General features: G+C 42.1%; 1 protein-coding gene across 1 annotated transcript in view; it reads right to left on the bottom strand.

Annotated features, from left to right (window-relative positions):
• Nucleotides 1-1,852: 1,852 nt before the first annotated feature.
• Nucleotides 1,853-24,685, bottom strand: part of LOC115148785 (3-methyl-2-oxobutanoate dehydrogenase [lipoamide] kinase, mitochondrial) — a 30,285-nt gene continuing 7,452 nt past the window's right edge. Inside the window, exons 2-11 of the mRNA XM_029691010.1 lie at nt 23,178-23,246; nt 22,684-22,794; nt 21,661-21,708; nt 17,773-17,892; nt 17,441-17,539; nt 15,261-15,334; nt 10,312-10,440; nt 9,536-9,625; nt 4,758-4,913; nt 1,853-4,196 (exon numbers count right to left, since the gene is read on the bottom strand). Coding sequence (XP_029546870.1) covers nt 4,052-4,196; nt 4,758-4,913; nt 9,536-9,625; nt 10,312-10,440; nt 15,261-15,334; nt 17,441-17,539; nt 17,773-17,892; nt 21,661-21,708; nt 22,684-22,794; nt 23,178-23,246 — 1,041 coding nt within the window. The 3' untranslated portion in view covers nt 1,853-4,051. The remainder of the gene's footprint in view (nt 4,197-4,757; nt 4,914-9,535; nt 9,626-10,311; nt 10,441-15,260; nt 15,335-17,440; nt 17,540-17,772; nt 17,893-21,660; nt 21,709-22,683; nt 22,795-23,177; nt 23,247-24,685) is intronic.

Here is a 24,685-nt window from a genome sequence, read left to right as displayed (position 1 = left end):
GAGGCCCTTTCCCCCTCATAACTGAGCCTACTGTTCTGACTTGGTGGTGCACATGTAGCCTATAGCCTGTTTTAGAGAAATGTAGTTATCGAATATTGTAAGAGCTTTCGTTGTCTTACATATATCCCCTTTAATTAGCCTACGGTTCTGAATTTGTGTAGAGGGAGAATACTGTAAGAGCGACCCTTGTTCTGAATTCCGTCACTGTACATTTCAAAGTGCTGAACAAATGGTTGACTATATCCGTCCTAGCTCACTCATTGTCTTCATCGAAATTACGGATTGCCTCTTATCCGCTCGTTGTCCCCTTATGCCATAGTTGTACATCTCAATTGTCAGTAGAAACCACCTTTGTTTAAGCAAGTCAGCCACATCAGCTATGTTTTTTTAAAAGGCAGTAAATTAAGCTGAATTAACTGTTTTGCTGCCAGACAAGGCTCCGCTGATAGCCAGGTGTAGCAGTGGTAAGGTGTTGGGACTGCTGTTGGGACAGCTTTATGTGGGCACCGTTATAGTGCAATTAATGTAAGGAAGTGCTATTATGCTGTGTTCGTAACCAAGTGGGAATTTACCACATGAAATCCACTTGAATGGCTCTCCAACTGGTAATTACTAGTGGGAAAGTTGTCTTTCATCCTGAGCTCCAACTTATCCCACATGCGGACCTCGGATGTCACCTACTAAGGAGATTACCTCGATAACAGTATTTTTGGCAGTTAAATGTAACAAAACATTTATATAAAGCAGTCTGTTTTTGAACTCAATCATTTGTTTACAAGAATGATAGCTGTACGCTTAGTTTATGGTTTTTCAGCTTGTTGGCCATTAGCCAATCAGCGTTTCTCAATGAGTTCAAAGCACATGAACCCATCCAACTGGTATTAACTTCACAACTTGTACATTTCCACCTCCCACTTGGTTACAAATGGAGCATCAATGCTCCGGGTGAAGGAGGTTAGTGTTGATTGCATTAGTTTTGGAACCGGGCTACGTCCCGGGCATGAGCCAGGTGCCCCGTTTTGGCTGACAGCGAAGTCGGCTCAAGACAAAGGAGACGTAGGTTAAGCACATGGAGTAACTCAACGTAGAAAATGTTTAATCGAACTGCATGCCAAGAGGAGATGGCTAACACAAAAGTGAGCCATATGAACACAATGATTTACTTAAAGGAGTTGGGAAGTTGACCTCGATACAAAATTATTTGTATCACCTTAATTGTCATCCTCACACAATCGACAATATGTTTCCACGTTTACACGTCCTTTCTGCTCTGGATGAAAGTTTCTGATAAATCAGTATGCCTGAACCTTCAGTCTGTGGCTTGGCTCTGGTTCTCTGTCCTTCAGTTTAGAAGCCATCACCAATTTGATTATATTCAAATGGTTCTCTCTACAGGAGGAGGCTGACTAGGCCAGTGTTTCCTAACCCTGGCCTAGTCAGCCTCCTCCTGTGTACCTCCAACAGTACACATTTTCATTGTAACCCTGGACAAACACACCTCATTCAACTCAGAGGGTTTCATGATTAGTTGACTAGTTGAATCAGGTGTGCTTGTCCAGGGTTACAATAAAAACATGTACTGTTGGGGTACTTGAGGACCAGGGTTGGGAAACATCCTCCTAGTCAGCACAAATCTGATATTTCTTTCCCCCAATCAGATTTTTTTTCAGAGCTGGTCTGATTGGTCAAAAGACCAATTATTGAAAAAAAGAAGAATTGGGCTGCCTTTGTAAACACAACCTAAATAACTTCGCTGTAAAAAAAAAACTCAACCTGTCAGTCACACTTTCAGTCCAATCATCGCTTTCTCACACACAAAGTGTATGTATTGAAAATGAAGTGAAACATTCAATTCCACACATGAAATGTTTAATGCCCAAGAGTAATCCTTGCCAGTGCAAAAAGCAAGTAACACCACAACTCCATTTCGACATGTATTAAAGGAGAATGAAATTAAACATGTCTTCTTTTCATGACCATAAAACTAGATAGTAGACTCAAGTTGTCTACCTCTTAGTTTATTTTTGGAATTATGACATACCCAACAGTAACATTTGTCATTGTTTTACTGCTACTATAAAACACAATTTCAATGCATTTACTAAATTACAGTTCAAAAGTCAATTGAAATAGAATCAGAATGTTTTTTCCCCACAGAAGGCCTTTAATTACAGACAAATACTCCAGTTACATCAGCTGTCGGGGTGGCTGGTCTCAGACGATCCTGCAGGTGAAGAGGCCGGATGTGGTCCTTGACTGGCGTGGTAACACATGGTCTGTGGTTGTGAGGCCAGTTGGATGTACTGCCAAATTCTCTAAAATGACATTCGAGGCAGCTTATGGTAGAGAAATTAACATTAAATTCTCTGGCACCAGTGCTGGTGGACATTGCGGCAGTCAGTATGCCAATTACACACTCCCTCAAAACTTGAGACATTGTGTTGTGTGACAAAACTGCACAGTTTAGAGTGGCCTTTTATTGCACATAGCACAGGGCACATCTGTGTTATGATCATGCTTGTCAATATGCCACACTGGATGGATTCTTTTGGGAAAGGAGAAATGCGCATCAACAGGGATGTAAACAAATTTGTGCACAAAATTTGAAAGAAGCTTATGGAAAATCTTTGGGATATTTTATTTCAGCTCATGAAATCAACACTTCACATGTTGCATTCATATTTTTGTTCAGTATACAAGTCATAACTCAAACTATTATGCTGTTTTTTTGTGTCAGGCTTCATCGCTTTTGCCAGCAGGGGGAAGATTTGGACAGGGCACATACTTCATGAGGTCATTGCAGTGTATCCGACAGGAATTCTCATGCTAGAAAAATACTAATTCTTATCTACCTAGTCCCATCCCAAAACTTTTAAATCACAGGGAACATTAGGTATATTCATCGAGGTGAAGCTTTGCAAATGCTCCTCACTGATTTGTATACACTGAAGGATTTACATGCAAATTCCAGCACGCTTATGCCAGCAGACCAGACCACATACCTGCAGTTTTATATTCTGATAATTCATCATGCACCGTAAAATGTCCACCATACTGAAAGTACGGTTTCAAAACTTGCCCTTCCTCAGAATGTGTTCAGTAAAAAAAATAAAAAATAAATGCCTTCAACACCAAGCCGACTTCAAAACAAAAAGGAAATTAACAACCTCTGATATTGACATTTAACACTTTCTCCGCAGATAAATGAGCAAAACATGAATAAACAATACTTCTTCCGGTGTATTGAAATCAAAAAACAACTTAATATCTGAACTATGACACAGCAAGTGATGAGCATTTCCAACCCCCCCCCCAAATGTATTATGCAAATGTTTTATATTACATTTACTAACGTGATATGAGTGTGACATTGCATTACAAAGATAATTGAACAGCGGTACTGGTTAAGTTATATTAGCATGTCGTCGTAAGGACCAGCATCGCATACAGTAAGGCAACTGAACATCTCGGCTCGTGACCTTGCTTAAGAGCTTGACAAAATGGCGCTAAACCAAGAGTTCACGCAACAGTTCCTTCTGCTTGTTTTCTTCAAATTGAATCAAATGTTTTGGCAGTGTGTTTTGGCAGTATCCTCCACAAGCGATTCAAGAGAAGTCATTTTTAAGGGCAGCGTCATCCAAACTCAGATAGTAGCCACTGGAGTGTGTAAAGAGACCTCTCTCAGTTCTTTAGTCTTTTTATATTTGCAGAAGCTATGCAACACAAGTAACTTAAAGGCAGACCAAATTAACTTTAAGGCAGATTTGTTTCCTTTTTAGCAATGTAACATAAACACGCTCTGCTTATGACCGGTACGCTCAAGAGTTCAAAAACCCTCAATGCTGAAGAGCAATGACAGAGGGAAACGCAAAACAAAAAAGGAGGTGAAAGCGCCAACTGGGCAGCCATTTAAAGTTGAGGCAAAAATAGGAAACTTTAAGAGGCCAATTCATGAGGAGCCAACTGGTCTCCTATATCAGCCTAGCCCTGGCTTACACTGAAATGGTTGAGTCCCTTGGTGGAAATATATCTGTGCTCCCTGCAAGTGGTGCTAGACGCGGAAGCTTTCTCCCTTGCCGTCGATGTGGCGCAGGCGCAGGTAGACGTCGGTGCCGATGCCCTGCATGGACTGGATGGACAGGGAACCGCCCAGGTACTCAGCGTACGCCCGGGAGGTGGGCAGCCCAAAGCCAAACCTGACGGGCACACAGTTTCTCATTCATTAATAATATGGAGGTTTGTAAACTGGCACTAACAAATTGATAGATTTATTTTGCATTGCAACATGCGAGGACCGCCTTCCAGAGAAAGCAAATGTGTATAAATAATTTGGGTCTGCTAAATGCAGACGTAAACATTTCTCACAGCCATAAGATGTTTGCACAAATTACATATTTCGTACGTTTCATCTCCATGACTACTTAAATGGAAAAGAACAGTTACGACAACCTTTTTTACTTCCATATCCATCCCCCTTCAAGTCTCAATAATTGATAGGATAAAGTGAACCCATGTGAATCAGTGAAATGGAAGTGTGTGATTTTTTCTACTTTAAGTGGCATCCCCATGGCACACTGGCAGTCAATTCAACCCTGCATTATGAGATTAAGAACCGATGCAGTCGAAAGGGGATCAACAGACAGGAGGACACAATGAGCAGGATTATCACACGTATAAATTACCTTGTTCACATTCATTATGGCTGAACTGGTGCAAATGTTTTCCAACTGAAATTGTATACGGCCCGTCTAACTCACCCGTGCATTGGGCCAGACTGAGGCCCACTGTTGGTCAAGGTGTTGAAAAGGTTGTTCATGCGAGGATCTTGGTTGCTCTCTTCAGCTGTGCTGTAATGGTAGTCCGTCACCTTGTCCAGGATGCTGTGGGGGATGCCGCCACCGCGGTCTGAGATCCTGACGAACATTGAGGATACCCCAGGGTTACACAAGAGAAATTAAAAAAGGTATAGTATTCATGTTAATTAACAAGGCAAATCAGTTATGAACAAATTCTTATTTACAATGACGGGCTACCAAAAGGCCTCTTGCCAGGACGGGGGCTGGTATTAACAATAAAAAAAATACCTGCCACAGTACAATGAACATTTGTTTAAATTAAGGCAACTGAAACCAAAAGAAAGAGAAGGCAGACGCTTACAGTATATGCTGTAGGATTACATGTCTGGCGATTCCAATTATCTTCATCCCTGTGCTTGGCAAACTTAAGTCACTTAAACCTAACGCTAGCCCACATCAAGACTACTTCGTCAAATGCCGGTATCATCCTTTGGTTTCTTAATCCCCTATATGACCACCAGTGGCGGTCGATGACATTTAAGATGTTTAAGAGTTATGAGCATGGCCTTATTTTCTATTACAGCACACTGGATGACTGTCATTCATATTCCATTCACCCAGTTCAATGCAACAGATAGGTTTAGGCTACTACATGATACTCTTAATGTTCCCTATACCCATCATGAGGTTGCTACAACCAAGCCTATGAATAAAAGTTCAATGTAAGTGCACAGGTCCAGCATAAAAATAAATTGTAATCAAGGTGACAGTGACACATTCAATATCGCCTTGTACACTCTTGCCTGCAAACAAGTTAGACAAATTCAGTTTATCCCAGTTTTGGTTTCGCAGCTTACGTTTAAGGGTGCGTTCGTAAAATCCCTCTGGCTATCTGCTCAGATTTCAGAGCACTCATCTGAGTGTGCCAGAGCCAAGAATAACTGATGCCGAAGCTCAACAACCATTGAGTAAGACCGGTGTCAGCAAAAGTTGGCCAAAAAAAGTTAATTGGTGCCAGCAGCACCATCACCAGACTACATGAAACCACTTTAACCAGCTCTGCTAGGGCGAGTAAAATGGTCAGAGGTGTTCTCATTTGTGTCTGGAAGTAGCTAGCAAGATAGTCAACTTTAGCCACTTAGCTTGGGTGCTTGACTGCCTGACTGCCGTTACTGAGGTCAGAACATTCAGATCAAACCAACTAGTGTGTGCGCTGAACGCACCGAGAGCGAAAAGCTCTGAATTTATGAACGGACAACCTGGCAATGCTCTGAATTCAGGAACACCCAGAGCGAATTTATGAACACAATCTAAAAAAAAAAAAAAAAAAAAAATACATTTTTTTTCTCTCAACAGAAATCGGCAGAATGAATACACCCCTGGTCACACGTAACCGGTTCACTTTCATAGCAACCACATACAAGCAGCTCACTGTATGCACGCATGCATGTATGTGCAGTTGAAGTCGGAAGTTTACATACACTTAGGTTGGAGTCATTAAAACTCGTTTTCAACCACTCCACAAATTTCTTGTTAACAAAGTAGTTTTGGCAAGTCGGTTAGGACATCTACTTTGTGTATGACAAGTCATTTTACCAACAATTGTTTACAGACAGATTATTTCCCTCTATCACAATTCCAGTTGGTCAGAAGTTTACGTAGACTAAGTTGACTGTGCCTTTAAACAGCTTGGAAAATGTCATGGCTTTAGAAGCTTCTGATAGGCTAATTGACTTAATTTCAGTCAATTGGAGGTGTACCTGTGGATGTATTTCAAGGCCTACCTCCAAACTCAGTGCCTCTTTGCTTGACATCATGGGAAAATCAAAAGAAAATCAGCCAAGACCTCAGGAAATTAAAAAAAAGAAAAATAATTGTAGACCTCAAGACATCAGTCAGGAAGTTACAGCTTGGTCACAAATGGGTCATTGTCCATTTGGAAGACCCCAAGCATACTTCCAAAGTTGTGGCAAAATGGCTTAAGGATAACAAAGTCAAGGTATTGGAGTGGCCATCACAAAGCCCTGACCTCAATCCTATAGAAAAAGTGTGTGTGAGCAAGGAGGCCTACAAACCTGACTCAGTTACACCAGCTCTGTCAGGAGGAATAGGCCAAAATTCATTCAACTTATTGTGGGAAGCTTGTGGAAAGCTACCCGAAACACTTGACCTAAGTTAAACAATTTAAAGGCATTGCTACCAAATACTAATTGAGTGTATGTAAACTTCTGACCCACTGGGAATGTGATGAAAGAAATACAAGCTGAAATAAATCATTCCCTCTATTATTCTGACATTTCACATTCTTAAAATAAAGTGGTGATCCTAACTGACCTAAGACAGGGAATTGTTACTAGGATTAAATGTCAGGAATTATGAAAAACTGAGTTAAGGTTTTTGGCTAAGGTGCGTGTAAACTTCCAACTTCAACTGTATATACACACACACACAAGTATGTGGACAACCCTTCAAATGAGTGGATTTGGCCATTTCAGCCACAGGTGACAGGTGTATCAAATTGAGCACACAGCCATGCCATCTCCATAGACAAACATTGGCAGAAGAATGGCCTTACTGAAGAGCTCAGTGACTTTCAACGTGGCACCGTCATAGGATGCCACCTTTCCAACAAGTCAGTTTGTCAAATTGCTGCCCTGCTAGACCGGCCCCGGTCTACTTTAGATGCTCTTATTGTTAAGTGGAAAAGTCTAGGAGCGACAACGGCTCAGCCGCAAAGTGGTAGGTCAAACAAGCCCACAGAACGGGACCACCGAGTGCTGAAGCGTGCAACACGTAACAATCGTCTGTCCTCGGGTTGCAACACTCACTACCGAGTTCCAAACTACCTCGAAGCAATGTCAGCACAAGGAACTGTTCGTCGGAAGCTTCATGAAATTGGTTTCCATGGCCGAGCAGCCACACACAAGCCTAAGATCGCCATTTGCAATGCCAAGCGGTGGCTGGAGTGGTGTAAAGCTTGCCGCCATTGGACTCTGGAGCAGTGGAAACACGTTCTCTAGAGGGATGAATCAAGCTTCCCCATCTGGCAGTTTCATGGACTAATCTGGATTTGGTGGATGCCAGGAGAACGCTACCGGCCCCAATGCATAGTGCCAACTGTAAAGTTTAGTGGATGAGAAATAATGGTCTGGGGCTAAAGGACTGACCTTGAGAAACAAAATTATCTGGTCTGATGAAACCAAGATTGAACTCTTTGGCCTGAATGCCAAGTGTCATGTCTGGAGAAAACCTGGCACTATTCCTATGGTGAAGCATGGTGGTGGCAGCATCATGCTGTGGGGATGTTTTTCAGCAGCAGGGACTGGAAGACTGGTCAGGATTGAGGGAAAGATGAACGGAGCAAAGTTCAGAGCGATCCTTGATGAAAACCTGCTCCAGAGCGCACCAAAACTCAGACTGAGGCGAAGGTTCACCGACCAACAGGACAATGGCCCTAAGCACACAGCCAAGACAATGCAGGAGTGGTTTTGGACAAGTCTCTGAATGTCCTGGAGTAGTCCAGCCAGAGCCCGGACTTGAACCCGATCGAACATCTCTGGAGAGACCTGAAAATAGCTGTGCAGCGACGCTCCCCATCCAACCTGACAGAGCTTTAGAGGATCTGCAGAGAAGAATGGGAGAAACTCCCCAAATACAGGTGTTCTAAGCTTGTAGCGTCATATCCAAGAAGACCCGAGGCTGTAGTCGCTGCCAAAAGGTGCTTCAACAAAGTACTGAGTAAATGGTCTGAATATTTATGTAAATGTGATGTTTCAATTTCTTATTTTGTATACATTGGCAAACATTTCTAAAAAAACAGTTTTTGCTTTGTCATTATGGGGTATTGTGTGTCGGCTGTAACGTAAACAAATGTGGAAAAAGTCAAGGGGTCTGAATACTTTCCAAATGCACTGTATGTAAATGACTAGAGTACAAAAGCACTTAATACACTGACCTGTTCTGCAATCTGTGCAGGTAAAACAATTTAGCATCAGTACATTTGTTCAGCGTCAACATCGATTTACTATTCTTACATACTGCATGTGAGTAAGTCTGCTGACGGTGAGTTCACTGGTCGCTTTCATTGTGGTCCTGAACCGCTGTTCCTATGGCGACCACACTGGGCATGATAAGCCTGCAGCTTAAAGGAAACTACCCTGAGGTGTCAGGTTTCCCATTCAAACAGCTAAGCCCATAGTCTGGGACTCCTAAAATGCTGACCGTGTTGCATTCACCGCAAAATAAATGTAGACATACATGTTATTCAATCATTGCACGCGTGTGCCAATGAGCGTCTGCGTTGCCAAGCGCTAAAATAGAAGTCCGTTATATTTGTGACGCTGAACGCGGTGCAAGTCCTGCCTCTCCCATCTCATTGGTTTATAGAAGCAGATAACCAAGGAGATGGCACGTAGTTATACCCACATGGGTGATTGAAATATTAACGGAGGTCGGTCCGGCCGTCGTGGTAATACACCTATGAAAGTTAGATGCCAATCGACATAAAGTCCAAAGAAGAAAAAGCCTGGGAGGAGAGATGACTAGAAACGAGTCGGTTGACCGTTTTAGGTGTGGATTAATTGTCGGAGTAGAGGACCTTGTGCATTTCAGGTAATATAACTCAACGTTTAGGTCCCAGAACAAATTAGCTAGCAACTGCGTAATTCCTTAACCTTGTTAAAGGAGTCTTGAGTAGATTGAGGTAAAGATAATCAAGGTGCCGAAGGTCACCCACTCACCTGATGACAAAGTCCACGTCGTTGTTTGCAATGGTGACTATGATATCAGGCAAGTTGTAAGGTGTGTCGAGGTGGCTTTCCATGGTGGCCCTGTGGGGACACAGATTGAGGGGAGGTCAAGGGCAGGCAGTGAGGACATTAGCCTGTGGAGTCCTTCAACGTAACCCAACACAGAATCTGTCAGCAGGATTGTTTAGAGCAGGGGTGTCAAACTCATTCCACGTAGGGCCGAGTGTCTGCAGGTTTGTCCTTTCAATTAAGACCTAGACAACCAGGTGAGGGAGTTCCTTACTAACGAGTGACCTTATTTCATCAATCAAGTACAAGGATGGAGCGAAAACTCACACTCAGCCCTCCATGGAATGAGTTTGACTCACTGGTAGATGACATGTTATGACTAAGAAACACTGCCTTCTAGGAAGGAGGAACATGAGTCAGAGTGAATGGTCTGTCTGCTAATTGCGACATCTGAGACAGAGCTCCAAGAACAGAAACACCTCTATTCCTCATTGGACTGAATGGCTGATTGAACACACACCTTAGCAATCCTCTCATAAGTACCTGGGCAACATTTCACCACCAATAGCAGTAGCACACAGCTAAATACTTTGAAGAAAAGAGGTTGTCTAACTAGAGATTTAGTTATGTATAGTCTTACAATGGCTACTGTGGAGTCTGATTTCCTGTTAGACAAGTAGTCAAAGGGAAAATGTATGAGGTTTCAGGGGTGTGAGTTGTCAGAAAGTTAGTTAAAAGGATTAGAAGTGTTCTGGTACCTCATGGCATTCTTCAGCAGCTCAGGCAGGATGTAGTCCAGGGGCAGAGGGATGAAAGGGAAGCGGGCCGCCACATGGCCGTTGATACGCACCCGCGGGGAGTTACCGTACTGGTGCTCACACAGACGCCTGCAGAAGACATGAGGAAGCATGCACACACAGACTTACAATTGTGTACAGATAGCGTATTCGGAAAGTATTCAGGCCACTTATAGCCTTATTCTAAAATGGATTAAATAAAACATCTCATCAAATCAGCTGGAAAGAGGTTAAGTGAGGGTGAGAAAAGGGCTAGGAGAGAGAGCGAGAAGAAGCTGCACATCCCTAGAGGGACTGAACTGGGACAACAAGTGCACATAGAGGCTTGTGCTTGCCTGTGTGAGTGGATATGCTATATCTTGTGTAGGTTGCATTGTGCCACACAAAACTGTGGTTTTTGACTATGAACTTAATACCTTGATACAGAGCCAGTGGAGTCAGCCTAGTAGCCTATATCTTAACTGCCCGTCGCCGTCTTTCCCCACTATACAGTATCTATTTATCATGGCTTGATCGTGGGGCTTAATATAAATTAATCTGCATCTTAATTTTTTACAACGGTTTTCGCTAAAAGTTTTACATTAAAATGCACTATGCGTTGAACGCTGTAACACAGAATAAAACAAACACGGTAGTGACAAAAATATTTCAGTTGTTACGTATATTACATTTGTTTTATTAAATGACTTAATTCATTCCAAGTAGTCATCTCTATTGAGCTGCTGCCTATGCGATCTGACTGATCACAATTTTAGTAGTTCTTCAAAGTAAATAAGGCACACCTTTGACGGCTGAATACCAACTATAAAATCCATTTGATCATGCATTTTCAGGTGTAGATACCTCGATGCAACTGCTTTTTATCTCTGTCAATCGCGCGCGCTCTTCTCTGTCTCCGTGTCTGTTCCACACAGACCGGACAAGTAGGCGGGGGCGTATTGGCCGATTACCACGTTTTCAGCACTAAACTAAGTCGAATATTGGCCTGTTGGAAACTACATAGCACAGTTCGGGCTTGATCCGATTTAATCTTTAAAGAAACTGCGATTCGGGCAAAAAATAAAAATCAAATAATTTAACCGATGTCTGTCAATTAGCTTAAACGAAAAATAGCGGTTAATTGCACAGCACCATATATACACACACTGTGTACAAAATATTGGGAACACCTGCTCTTTCCATGACAGACTGACCTGGTGAAAGCGGATTCCTTAATGATGCTACTTGTTAAATCCACTTCAAATCAATGTAGAGGAAAGGGAGAAGGTTAAAATAATTTAGAACCCATAGCGGCAGTCAACGTCCTTCGTTTAAATTACTATAGCATCCAGGTTCAGCCTTGTTTTTCTAACAATATCGCAAAATTCACTTGCTAACAACCTTTTCTAGTATTCGCGTGGCTGTTGTCATCAACCAGAAACAGGGTATGCGGTCATTTGATTTTTTTTTAAACTTCATTACTCAAAAATGACAGCGCCGAAGCAGACAGTCTCTTTAACAGTGAAAAGTCATATCGTGTTGCTTGGTGATACGGATTCGCATATGTCCTTGCACCTTGAAAAGCGATGTTGAGGTGAGTGAAGTAACTGCAGATACATGTTTGGGGGTTGTCAATGTTTGATGCGGTGAAATTTGCTGTTTCTACCGATGTAATTCGTTTGGAAACGGCCCAAGCTGCTTGCTACAGCTAGCTAGTCTGTCAGGCAAGAAAAGAACGAAGTTAACCTGAGCTGTCACTTTCACTGTCACTTTCACTAGTTAGCCATACGAACAACCAGCTAACTAGCCATCGAAATGAAGGCTTGAGTAATTTCTTTTTATCTGTTGGGCTTAGGTTATGGTTTGTCATGTTTGCTAGGTGCAGATATTCATAGGCTATACATTGCCTCGTTTCCTATTATTTGACAGCTTAGCTGTCAGGGTAGTTTTCTGAACAAAAATAAACGCAACAATGAACGATTTTACTGAGTTAATTCAATTGACTGATTTCCTTACATGAACTAAGAGGTCCGAATTTATGGATTTCACATGACTGGGCAGGGGCGCAGCCATGGGAGGGCATTGGCCCACCCACTTGGGAGCCAGGCCCAGCCAATCAGAATGTTTTTCCCCACAAAAGGGCTTTAGAAGACTGAAATACTCCGTTTCATCAGCTGTCTGGGTGGCTGGTCTCAGATGATCCCGCAGGTGAAGAAGCCGGATGTGGAGTTCATGTGTTGGCGTGGTTAAACGTGGTCTGCGCTTGTGAGGCCGGTTGGACATGCTGCCAAATTCTCTAAAACGATGTCAGAGGTGACTTATGGTAGCGAAATTAACAATATTCTCAGGCAACAGCTCTGGTGGACATTACTGCAGTCCACATGCCAAATGCAGACAAAACTTGAGACATCTGTGGCATTGTGTTGTGACAAAACTGCACATTTTAGTGGCCTTGTTGTCCCCAGCACAAGGTGCACCTGTGTAATGATCATGCTGTTCAAACAGCTTCTTGATATGCCACACCTGTCAGGTGGATGGATTATCTTGGCAAAGGAAAAATGCTCACTAACAGGGATGTAAACAAATTTGTGCACAAAATTTGAGAAGCTTTGTGCATATGGAACATTTCTGGGCTCTTATTTCAGCTCTTGAAACATGGGATCAACACTTTACATGTTGCGTTTATATTTTTGTTCAGTATAGATGCATGCGCAGTGAAGCTCACATGAGTTGGATATTTGTTTACATAGCCAGCTAACAAGTTGCTTGTTTTGTCTTGTTTCTACCACTGCAATTCATTTGGAAACTGTCCCAGCTTCGTAACTAATCAGCTAACATTGGCAAACTCTGTAGTTAGTGTGTCGGGCAAGAGTTGTTTTTTTTTTTAGGAAGAGAAAGAAAGCGAGAGAGGAATGAGAGGCGTAACTATCACACAATTTATTAGGAATATAGTATGGTCGAGAAAAGGGAGAAAGGACGAGAGAGACATTGTTCCTGACTACAATGGTATCCTATTTGTTGTTACTCTGGGTCAGTGAAAGTGAAAGAACGGAGAGTCAAGGCCTAGCAGCAAAAAGCAGAGAGGAATAGGAGTTAGAGGATTGGAGGGATGGAGATGGAGGAAGAAAATTGTGGAAGGAGTGGACGAGGGAGAGCATACCCGAGAGGGGAACCTACGTTTCAATGGCGTGTGTCTGCCCTAAGCCCCACCATTCGCACACAGCCTGGGCCTAAAGTGACAGTGGCTTTGGAGTTGTTTTTAAGTGGTAGGGACCTTCTGTTACAGAGCTTGTAATGGATAACAAGAAAACGGGCAGGATGAACATCTTGACCAACTGAAGAGCTATTACAATGTTGGATGCACAGGCAGAAAATGGTGGAAATGTGTTTTGGGTGATGCTCAACATTGCCGTCAAATGTGTACATTGCAGTGTCCCCCACACAATGGACCCCTCCTAGAAACCACAGGCGCTGGTCCATGAAGGCATTCAAAATGCAGTTTGCACAGTCACTTTGTGATATGGCTACAGTGGCAGGAAGAGGGGATCCAAGAGTGTGGCACCAGGGTGTGCGGACCGAGTTGTAACTCATTTGAAAGCAGGTTAAGTTTGAAGGGCACAAGAGAGGGTGTGTGGTGTATCAGCAAAGAGTGGGAGACGTGTAGAAACCTCCTTTGGGTGCACTGTGTTCTGTGCCACTTGCAGGATGGGGGCTGTGCTTTCAGAAGTTCCATGACATGTTGTAGGCTAAATAAAAACACTAAAGGGATAGTGTGAAATATGAATTTGTATTACAAGTCTTGTCTCTGAAACGGATGTTTTATTTTATCTAAATACTTGTTGCATTCACAGAATTGTCGTCAAAGTACGCTACCATTTCTACATTGTGTGTCAGGCCTGGTCTGTACTAAATCTTAGAGGTTACCTACATTTTTAAATAGTCTGAATAATTGTTTGAATTTTTACATTGTTACAGAAGAAAGAATCGTTGTCAAATAGACTGAGTTTTGAAATACTTTCTGAATATTATCCTCTGGTCACATTTTGGATAATTTGTTATTTATAAGATTATACTTGGTACTTTGAAATGTACTATAATTTAAATACTCTAGGGTTTTGTTAAGTGTAGTGTCTTCACACATTGGAAGACAAAATGAGTGTTATGCCTATTGACATGAACATGGCGTCACATTAAAGAAAACTTGGTTTGAAAGAGCACAGTATTAACTTGTTCATTGATTTTGAGCGGTCTGTTTGAAATGTGTGCCAAAATTAGCTTCATCTTAAATTGTTTGTAATCTACTGCAGCATTCTATTGGGGTCTAAAAAGCTAAAGAAGGGTTTTTAAGCCTTGACATGGATTGTGTATGTGTGCCATTCAGAGGGTGAATGGGCAAGACAAAAGATTTAAGTGCCTCTTGAACAGGGTATGGTAGTAGGTGCCAGGCGTACTGGTTTGTGTCTAGAACTGCAACGTTGCTGGGTTTCACACCCAACAGTTTCCCGTGTGTATCAAGAATGAGCCACCATCCAACTTGACAACTGTGGGAAGCATTGGAGTAAACATGGGCTAGCATCCCCGTGGCATGCTTTCAACACCTTGTGGAGTCCATGCCTGACGAATTGACGCTGTTCAACACAATTCTAGGAAGGTGTTACTAATGTTTTGTACACTGTTCAGTCCCCTACTAAAATGTAATCAATCTGCTTTTACTAGTTGTATTTGCTACTTTTGATGCAATTGTTAATGGATAAGGTGGAACAAAGGCCCATATACAGTCCAATGGCAGGCCCTGTGACAAGGCTGTACATGAGCTCTATCAGCTTATCACAGAAAAGTAGGGGCAAATAGAAGCCAGAGCATGACCTGTGGTCCAATACAGAAGTGAGATTCTAAACCAACAATATATAAGGTAACAAACCACCACTCACCTTGCAAAATCAACCCATTTCTCAATGATCTTTTTGGGGGAAAGTCGCCTGCAGATGATGCCCACAAAATCAGGCTGCATAGAGGGATGAAAGGTATAGGAGGAGAAGCAAAAGCTTTATTACGGACATGCTAAACAGATGATAGTTTGCCCAATTTCTTAAGAGTCAATGTAATCTTAGTCAGAATTTACTACATGTGACAAATAGGGCAAGTAATCACAATGTTTCAGAAAGAAAGCAGCCGGCAAAGGATTTGATAAAACAGTGAGTTAGACCTAAGTGTTGTTGGGCAACAAAACCATAACGCTCGGTATCAGGTACTAACTAACAGTCTCTAGACCTGGCAAACATGCTTCATCATCCTGACCACCGAAACGTTATATAGACCCTATAACTAGGTCATATGAAAATATTATGAGGCCCACTCGCACTGGAATTTAGGCTTACGAGTGTTTTAAAGATGAATCTTTCCTACAACGGCTGAAGATGTAACATGCATTTCCCAAAACCACCGTTCTCTCTGCATGGTGTTAAGTGCGTCGTTGGAGCATGTGTCGATACTGACAGGGTCAAAAGGGAGCACTGCTCTTGGATCAGCTTTCTCCATTAAAATCTTACCTTAACAGTATTTCGGGTGATAATTTTTTCAAAATGTAAAACTAGGCAAGTCGGTTAAGAACAAACTCTTATTTACAATGGACGACCTACCCCGGACGACACTGGGCCAATTGTGCGCCGCCCTATGGGACTCCCAATCACGGCCAGTTGTGATACAGCCTGGAATCAAACCAGGGTCTGTAGTGACACCTCTAGCACTGAGACGCAGTGCCTTAGACCGCGGCACCATTGGACTTAACTAAAAACACCAACAACAAAAAAAATCAGCAAGTGCATTTATTTAGGAAATCGGTTCCAAAGTATTCCCACACAACTTGAAATTATGTTTTAGTCAAATGTTATATTCATTTGGGCTTCTTGCCGTCAATTTGCAGTCCACAAATTTGTAATTATTCTTGTCCGCCCCTCGACCATGCGCCTTTTATAAAAAAAATCTGCCCGTGGCTGAATCTAGTTGATCCCCGTCCTAGAGCTGTATTACCACCTACAGCTGCAAATATTGAGGCAGCTTATTCTAATGCTTACCCAATAATAATAATAATAATAATAATAATAATAATAATAATGCACTAAATCCCATAATTGGCACATCATTGCACCTGTTAGACTACACATCATGTAATATATTGACACAAATTACAGACAGCCTACAAGTAGCAAAATAGAACATGAAATGCATTTCAATATGATTAACATAAGCCAATAGCATACATATTTTAATGCAGTCATCCCTTATTTTAAAGCATATTTTTATACATCGCTTGTTTGTATCAATTGCAAAGAGATCGGCAACTTTATTCGTAGTCAACTTTGTTCTGAAGTTATCGGCGGTCAGAGACGGATAAACCATGTGATTCTATATTTAGCTTAGATTTTGTCTATAAAGTGATGCAGGAAGGGGGGAAGCATCGAATGAAGCACTTGGCTGTTCTACGAGTGGCCTGAGGCAGGCATTCGATTACAAGCGTTTAAGTGAATGTTAAAAACGATGGTTTTGGGAAGCAGCTCAGATTTAACAATCCTCCTACGAAGGTTAACGATGAACTTAGCCTTCAGATGATTTTTGGGAAACCGGGCCCAGTTCTTTGGCTGCATAAAGCACATCAGGGGTTAATATAAGGATACAAAACTGGCTCTAGTAAAAGTCATGGGGCCAGCAGACTGCACCAATAATAATGGCTTTGTCCATCTGACATGTTTCGTTTTTCTTTTAGCTCGCACGAGTGGTGCATAATCTAGAATCTGTCAATCGGGAGGGACACTGCATTTCACTGCACTGGTGGGCTAGTGTATGCTAGAGTGTCTATAGATATATTTGGAGATACTACTGCACAAATAAATTAATCAGATGTTTATTGTAATACTTATAATCCAAACTAAAAGTGTGTTTGCAAGGCTGAAATGTTGGGTTCATGTTCTGGTGGGCACGTTTAGTGTGAAAATGAGTTATCCAAGTATGCTTTGCCTCTTCAACTTATAATACTGCCCTGTAATAACTACATGTGTGTTCCTTTTCTCAGTCTGTTAGCAATTAAGGACTAGAAGGTTGATGGGAGACATACATTTTCTTCATGCAGGGCAAGGTGGTGTGTGGCTAACATCCGGATGCCCAGACGGGAGGTGAGGGTGGTGTCCAGAAAGTCACGGACCAGGGTCTCATCCTGGAACATCAAAACAAAACACTCAAGGCCAGGAATAGATTACACCATTCTGTAAAGCCTACAGTAACATTACAAAAACAAAGAGTTCCAACAACCAACTTATTTAAATTGGTTATAAAGATCTGCAACCTCAAGTTGTATTCCATATGACTGGCAGCAGCAAGACGATAAAACAGCTGTTAAAGTGGAAAGTCAGTGACTAGAATCAGCTGACATATGCTTATGGCCATTACCTGGATGTGCCGCCGACTCTCCCTGAAGCCTTCAGCCAGCAGAGTGACCACATCCTTGTGGTCATCCAGGAGCTGCTGCACCAGCTTACTGTAGCGAGCATCCATCTCCTGGTCCTTGATCTGACAAACAGATGATGCAGAGTGAAATCCATTTGAATTTGACCATTATCAAAATCAGAGCTGGGATGAATTCCATTCTTATTCCGGTCAGATGAATTGGTCAATTTCTCCACTAGAATAAAATATACTTGCAGAAGTGTCTTGAAATCAACTGTTTATCCACACACACAGCCTTCAGAAAGTATTCACCCATTTACACACAATACCCAATAATGAGCGATTTGTTTTTATTTATGTATTGAAAACAGAAAAATATAAATTCACATAACTATTCACAACCCTGAGTCAATACATGTTAGAAACACCTTTGGCAGCGATGACAGCTGTGAGTCTTTCTGGATAGTCAAAGCTTTCCACACCTGGATTATGCAACATTCGCCCATTATTCTTCTGAACATTTTTCAAGCTCCGTCTAGTTGGTTGTTGATCATTGCAAGACATTTAATTCTTGCCATAGATTTAAGCCGATTTAAGTCAACTGTAACTAGGCCACTCAGAAACATTCAATGTCATCTTTGTAAGCAACTCCAGTGTGATGTGTGTGTATGTGTATATTTGGCCTTGTCTTGATGGTTGAAATGCCCATTTCAACCATCAGGGCAATAATTTAGAAGTTTAAAGCAACTGGAGATGTTAACAATCGGCCTGGAAGAGGACGTGTGTCTATATTGACCCCACACACAGTGAGGATGGTTAGAGTGGCCCAAAAAAAATCTCCAAGGATCACAGCTGGATAATTAGACATTATTTGGGTCTAGGGGTCATAAAGTCTCAAACTACAATCAGACGCCACCTACATAAGTTGTTTGAGAGGGTTGCCATAAAAAAAAAACTTTGCTGTCATCAAACAACAAACTCAAGCGCCTACAGCTTGCCAAACGTTACTAGAACTTTCAATCGGACCAGGTACTATGGTAAGATGAGACCAAAATAGAGCTTTTTGCAAACAAACACCAGAGTTGGGTTTGGTGTAGACAAAGATATCCATGCAGAAAAGTACCTCATCCCCACTGTGAAGTTTGGTGGTGGATCTTTGTTGTGGGGCTGTTTCTCTTCCAAAGGCCGTGGACATCTTGTTAGGATACATGGTACCATGGACTCAAAGTACCAGCAGATATTAAATCAACCCGACTGCCTCTGCTAGAAAGCTTAAACTGGGCCATGGGTTGGATCTTACAGCAGGACAATGATCCAAAGCACACCTTAAAAGCAACAAAAATGGTTCACTGACCACAGAATCAAGGTTTTCCCATGACCATTCCAGTCCCCTGACCTAAACCCCATAGAAAACCTGTGTGATGAGGTGAAGAGGAGAGACCACAAGCATGGACCTCGGAATCTGAAGGATTGGGAGAGATTCTGTGAGGAATGGTCTCAGATCCCTTGCCATGTGTTCTCCAACCTTATTACGCATTATAGGAGAAGACTCAGAGCTGTTATCTTGGCAAAGGGAGGTTGCACAAGGTATTGAATGAAGGGGTGGCAATTGTGGCACACATTTGAGAAATGTTTTATGGTAAGACTTTTTTCAGTCGGTTTCGCTCATATTTACCAAGGGTGCCAATATTAGTGGAGGGCACTGTAGAGTGGTACTCATTGATGTTGTATTAGCCCCAAACCTAACGTGTTGCATTCAAGACAAAGTTCACTTCGTTGCCACATTTTTCGCAGTTTTACTTTAGTGCCTTATTGCAAACAGGATGAATGTTTAGGAAACATTAATTCTGTATAGGCTTCCTTATTTTCACTCTTTCATTTAGGTTAGTATTGTGGCATAATTACAATGCTGTGGATCCATCCTCAGCTTTAGCCCATCACAGCCATTAAACTTTAACTGTTTTAGCCACCATTGGCCTCAAGGTGAAATTCCTGCGTGATTTCTTTCCTCTCCGGCAATGGAGTTAGGAAGGACACCTGTATCTTTATAGCGACTGGGTGTATCGATACACCATCCAAAGTGTAATCAGCGGATTTTCCCACATTTTACTACGTTAGAGCCTTATTCTAAAATTGATTAAATTGTTTTTTTCTTTTCTTATCAATCTACACACAATACCCCATAATGACAAAGCAAAAACAGTTTTACATTTTTGCAAATGTATTACAAATAAATGGCAATATCACATTAACATAAGTATTCAGACCCTTTACTTAGTACTTTGTTGAAGCACCTTTGGCAGTGATTACGGGCGAGTCTTCTTGGGTATGACGCTACAAGCTTGGCACACCAGTATTTGGGGAGTTAGTCCCATTCTTGGGGAGCGTTGCAGCACAGCTATTTTCAGGTCTCTCCAGAGCTGTTCGATTGGGTTTAAATCTGGGCTCTGGCTAGGCCACTCAAGGACATTCAGGGACTTGTCCCGAAGCCACTCCTGTGTTGTCTTGGCTGTGTTGGAAGGTGAATCTTGGCACCAGTCTGAGGTCCTGAGTGCTCTGGAGCAGGTTTTCATCAAGGATCTCTATACTTTGCACCGTTCATCTTTGCCTCGAGCCTGACTAGTCTCCCAGTCCCTGCTGCTGAAAAACATCCCCACAGCATGCTGCCATGTTTCCTCCAGATGTGACACTTAGCATTCAGGCCAAAGAGCTCAATCTTGGTTTCATCAGACCAGAAAAACTCAGCCTGAGAAACAAGATTATGTGCCTTTTGGCAAATCCAAGCACGCCATCATGTGCCTTTTACTGAGGGGTGGCTTCCGTCTGGCAACTCTACCATAAAGGCCTAATTGGTGGAGTCCTGCAGAGATGGTTGTCCTTCTGGAAGGTTCTCACATCTCCACAGAGGAACTCTAGAGCTCTGTCAGTGACCATCAGGTTCTTGGTCACCTCCCTTACCAAGGCCCTGCTCAGTTTGGCTGGGCAGCCAGCTCTAGGAAGGGTCTTGTAGGTTCCAAACTTCTTCCATTTAAGAATAGAGGCCACTGTTCTTGGGGACCTTAAATGCTGCTGAAATGTTTTGGTACCCTTCTCCAGATCTGTGCCTCGACACAATCCTGTCTCGGAGCTCTACGGAGAATTCCTTCGACCTCATGGCTTGGTTTTTGCTCTGACATGCACTGTCAACAGTGGGACCTTATATAGACAGTTGTGTGCCTTTCCAAATCATGTCTAATCAATTGAATTTACCACAGACTCCCATCAAGTTGTAGAAACATCAAGGATGATCAATGGAAACAGGATGCACCTGAGCTCAACTTCAAATCTCATAGCAAAGGGTCTGAATATTTTTTTCGCTTTGTAGTGTGTAGATTTAAAATATATATTAGTCAATCAGCAATTTTAGAATAAGACTAAATATTACAAAAATTGGAAAAAGTCAAGGGGTCTGAATACTTTCCGAAGGCACTGTATGCATGCATGCAGTAGCTATCCTCTGTATACCATTTATAAAACTGGTTGTATCATCTCAGCTGGATTTGTTACAATTCTTGCAAAGCCATTCAAAATACTATACTTTTCAATCAAACAATGACACTTTCAGTCCAACAAATACAGTAGGTGAAATCTTTGTCTTTCCTAATGTTCTTGAACTTGGGATTTCATTTGAAGTCGTGACACACACATTATATATACACACACATACTATATACACACACACACATGCATACATAGAGCACCCACTCCACAAACAAATACATTAGTCAGCCTGGAGGTGTCAGGCCAGTCTGACAGCCTCTCCAGTTCCAGAGACAGAGATAAATATGGAAGACCTCAGGGTCAAGCACTTTGCCAACCCAACCTACTCAGTGTGGCTGCTTGACTACTCACCACTGGGAAATCACTCAACACATGGTATGCTCGAATGTAGAGCTCATGCTGCAGGAGGGAAACAGACAGAGTGGGTGTTGATTAAAATTCCCTCTGAGCACACTTAGGTAAGAGGAACATCCTGTGCCTCCATAAGTGGGCCACAACACATCCCATGGGCGTACATGTGTCCTGACCTACATACCAAAAACAGGATGTTTACGAGGTTATAGCCTAGGTCTTCCAATATGACTCAAATCCTGAGAAGTTGTTTGAGTGAATGAGTAATATTACCCCATCTTAAAAAAACAAACAATGTACAGTAATTTATGCATCACTGGTTATGCGTTTTTGGTAGGAGAATATTCAGAGAAAGCACTAGGCCTACATCCCTTGTACGACTGATCATGCATTCCAGGCATCAATTTTTTTGTTGTTGTGAAAATGAAGAGTGCCTCTGCTGTGTGAGAAATCTAGGTAAAAGTTAATCCAGTGTCAAGACAATCAGATTAAGTAAATAGGCCATGGGAAGGGAGGAGAGAATTGATGCCAAAGGGAGGAGTAGAGAAGGCTTCATTGTTCTTTAGCTGCCATGTGCAGTACTAAGGAAAACCTCCAATTTCACAGATGGCTTATCTTTTCAACTCTAGCTCTATAGGAGAAGAACTTTACACACTCAGGCAGAAATTGGGTATACTGATAGACATTACTTAATCGAATAGATTATAGTTCTGTAGGCATAGAGTGATGTGGCTTTGTTTGTTACAGTGTAAAGAAGCCCTTCTCACGAATTTAGGAAGCTAAGCTAATAAACGATAGCAGTGTTGTGTAACAAGTCCATTCTCAATGAATGGCTGTTCAAGGTTAGTCTATTTTGATACAGTGACACTGACTCAATTATGTTCGGACACCTGTTGAGCACATGCCCTCCTCTCCCAGACAAGCACAATGATTGGAATGAGAGGCTTGTCCCGCAAGTTGCAAAGGGGCCGTTACTGCACCAGAAAGGTAAACCAGACATGTTGACAAAGAGAAGGGACTCACCACTTGCAGGATGGTGGGGTTGCAGCCAATGATGAAGGGAAGGCTGCGGAAGCCCTTGATACGGTGGGCAATGCGCACAGGCAACTCCTTGTGCAGGTACTTGGCACTACTCTACAAACAGACAGGGTGGAAGGGTGAGACACATGCACACCGCAGACAATACAGAGCAAGGCAAAGTGATCAATGACTAGGCAAAAACATTTGTTTTTAAATGACCCAAGTTATTTAGAGTAGTATAGTAAAATTATATTTCCAGTGAGAGTGCTACACGTAAACACTCAAGATGACATTCCTAAAGCAGCATAGGGGAGAAAAAGAGTGAAATATTGGTCCAATATCTGTTTAAGGAACACTCAAATATAGATAAGATGCACTTATCAAGTCAATTTCAAGGCAGTCATCAATCCCGCAGACAAAGCGTGTCTAAGGCCTATTATGATGAGAACTAACCATACAATATTGTCCGAAGACTGGATAGGGGAGTGGTCAGTTACCAGGATGTGGTTTCCATCCGGAGACTTCCCAGCATAGAGCAGGGTGGCTGGTGTCAGTCGGACCAAGGCCTGGGTAGAGCGAGAGAGAGGAGAAAAACAGTTGTAGGTCTGGTTTAGTAGATTTCCTCCAATATTAGATACAATGGACATAAGCAAACAACAATGTAGTGTGAATTCATGAGATACAGATTAGACACAAGAACTCAATAAATACCTGCAGTCAACTTGTGCACTAGGTAAAGGGGATACTTGGGAATTTTGGCAATGAGGCCCTTTATCTACTTCCCCAGAGTCAGATGAACTCGTGGATACCATTTAAGGAAGTTAGGGGTAGTTTCGTGAGCCAATGCTAACTAGCATTATGACTGAAAGTCTATGGGCATCTACTAGCATGCTAGCAGATACCCATAGACTTTGTCGTTGCACTAGCAATTGCGCTAGTTAGCAACTTCCTTCAAACTGCACACAGAAACTGAGTGGTATCCACAAGTTCATCGGACTCTAGGGAAGTAGATGAAGGGCCACTGCCAAAATCCCCAAGTATCCCTTTAATAGATAAAGCTGATCAAGTTATTCATGTCGCCTGTTGCATTATTTTTTTCATTATGAAACGGTTCCCCAAAGCTGCAGATTGAGCCAGTCGCATGGTGTTTAGTTATTCTCTTTTTTTACAAAAAGCCCACAGAGTAAACAGAAGCTTCCACGAACTGACGATCCACTGCAAGAGGTGATCAAGTTAAAATTGAAATTCTTTGTTTGAGTCTCTGCTGTAAGCAAGTTAAGCAATCCCCTCCTGGACCAAAATCCCAGATGTCTAGTATGTTTTGTGTGTGCAGCAAACCTTTTGAGATAACTTTTGTACAACTTTATGAGCTGGGGTGTGACATGTCTGTCCTTGCAATTTGTTTATATTCACTTCCACTTGTTAGCATTTAGTGCCTTCAGAAACTATTTCCACATTTTGTTGCGTTAGAGCCTGAATTTAAAATGGATTCAATTGCAATTGTGTCAGTGGCCTACACACAATACCCCACAATGTCAAAGTGGGATTATGTTTAGAAATTTCCACAAATTAAAACGAAAAGCTGAAATGCCTTAAGTATTCAACCCCTTTGTTATGGCAAGCCTAAATAAGTTCAAGAGTGAAAATGTGACAAGGTGCTGTGTGTGCAATAGTGTTTAACATGATTCTTGAATGTGTACATCATCTCTGTACCTCAACAGAGATAATTGTAAGGTTGAGCAGTGAATTTCAAAACAGTTTCCACCACAAAGACCAGGGAGGTTTTCCAATGCCTCGCAAAGGGCACCTATTGGTAGACATTGAATATCCCTTTGAGCATGGTGAAGTTATTAATTACACTTTGGATGGTGTATCAATACATCCAGTCACTACAAAGATACAGGCGTCCTTCCTCACTCGGTTGCCAGACAGTAAGGAAACCACCATAAGGCCAATGGTGACTTTGTAACTGTTTAAATGGCTGTGATAGGAGAAAAACGGAGGA

The sequence above is a fragment of the Salmo trutta genome, chromosome 15, assembly GCF_901001165.1.
Source record: "Salmo trutta chromosome 15, fSalTru1.1, whole genome shotgun sequence".
Taxonomy (NCBI): domain Eukaryota; kingdom Metazoa; phylum Chordata; class Actinopteri; order Salmoniformes; family Salmonidae; genus Salmo; species Salmo trutta.
This window is presented reverse-complemented; position numbering and strand designations above follow the sequence as displayed.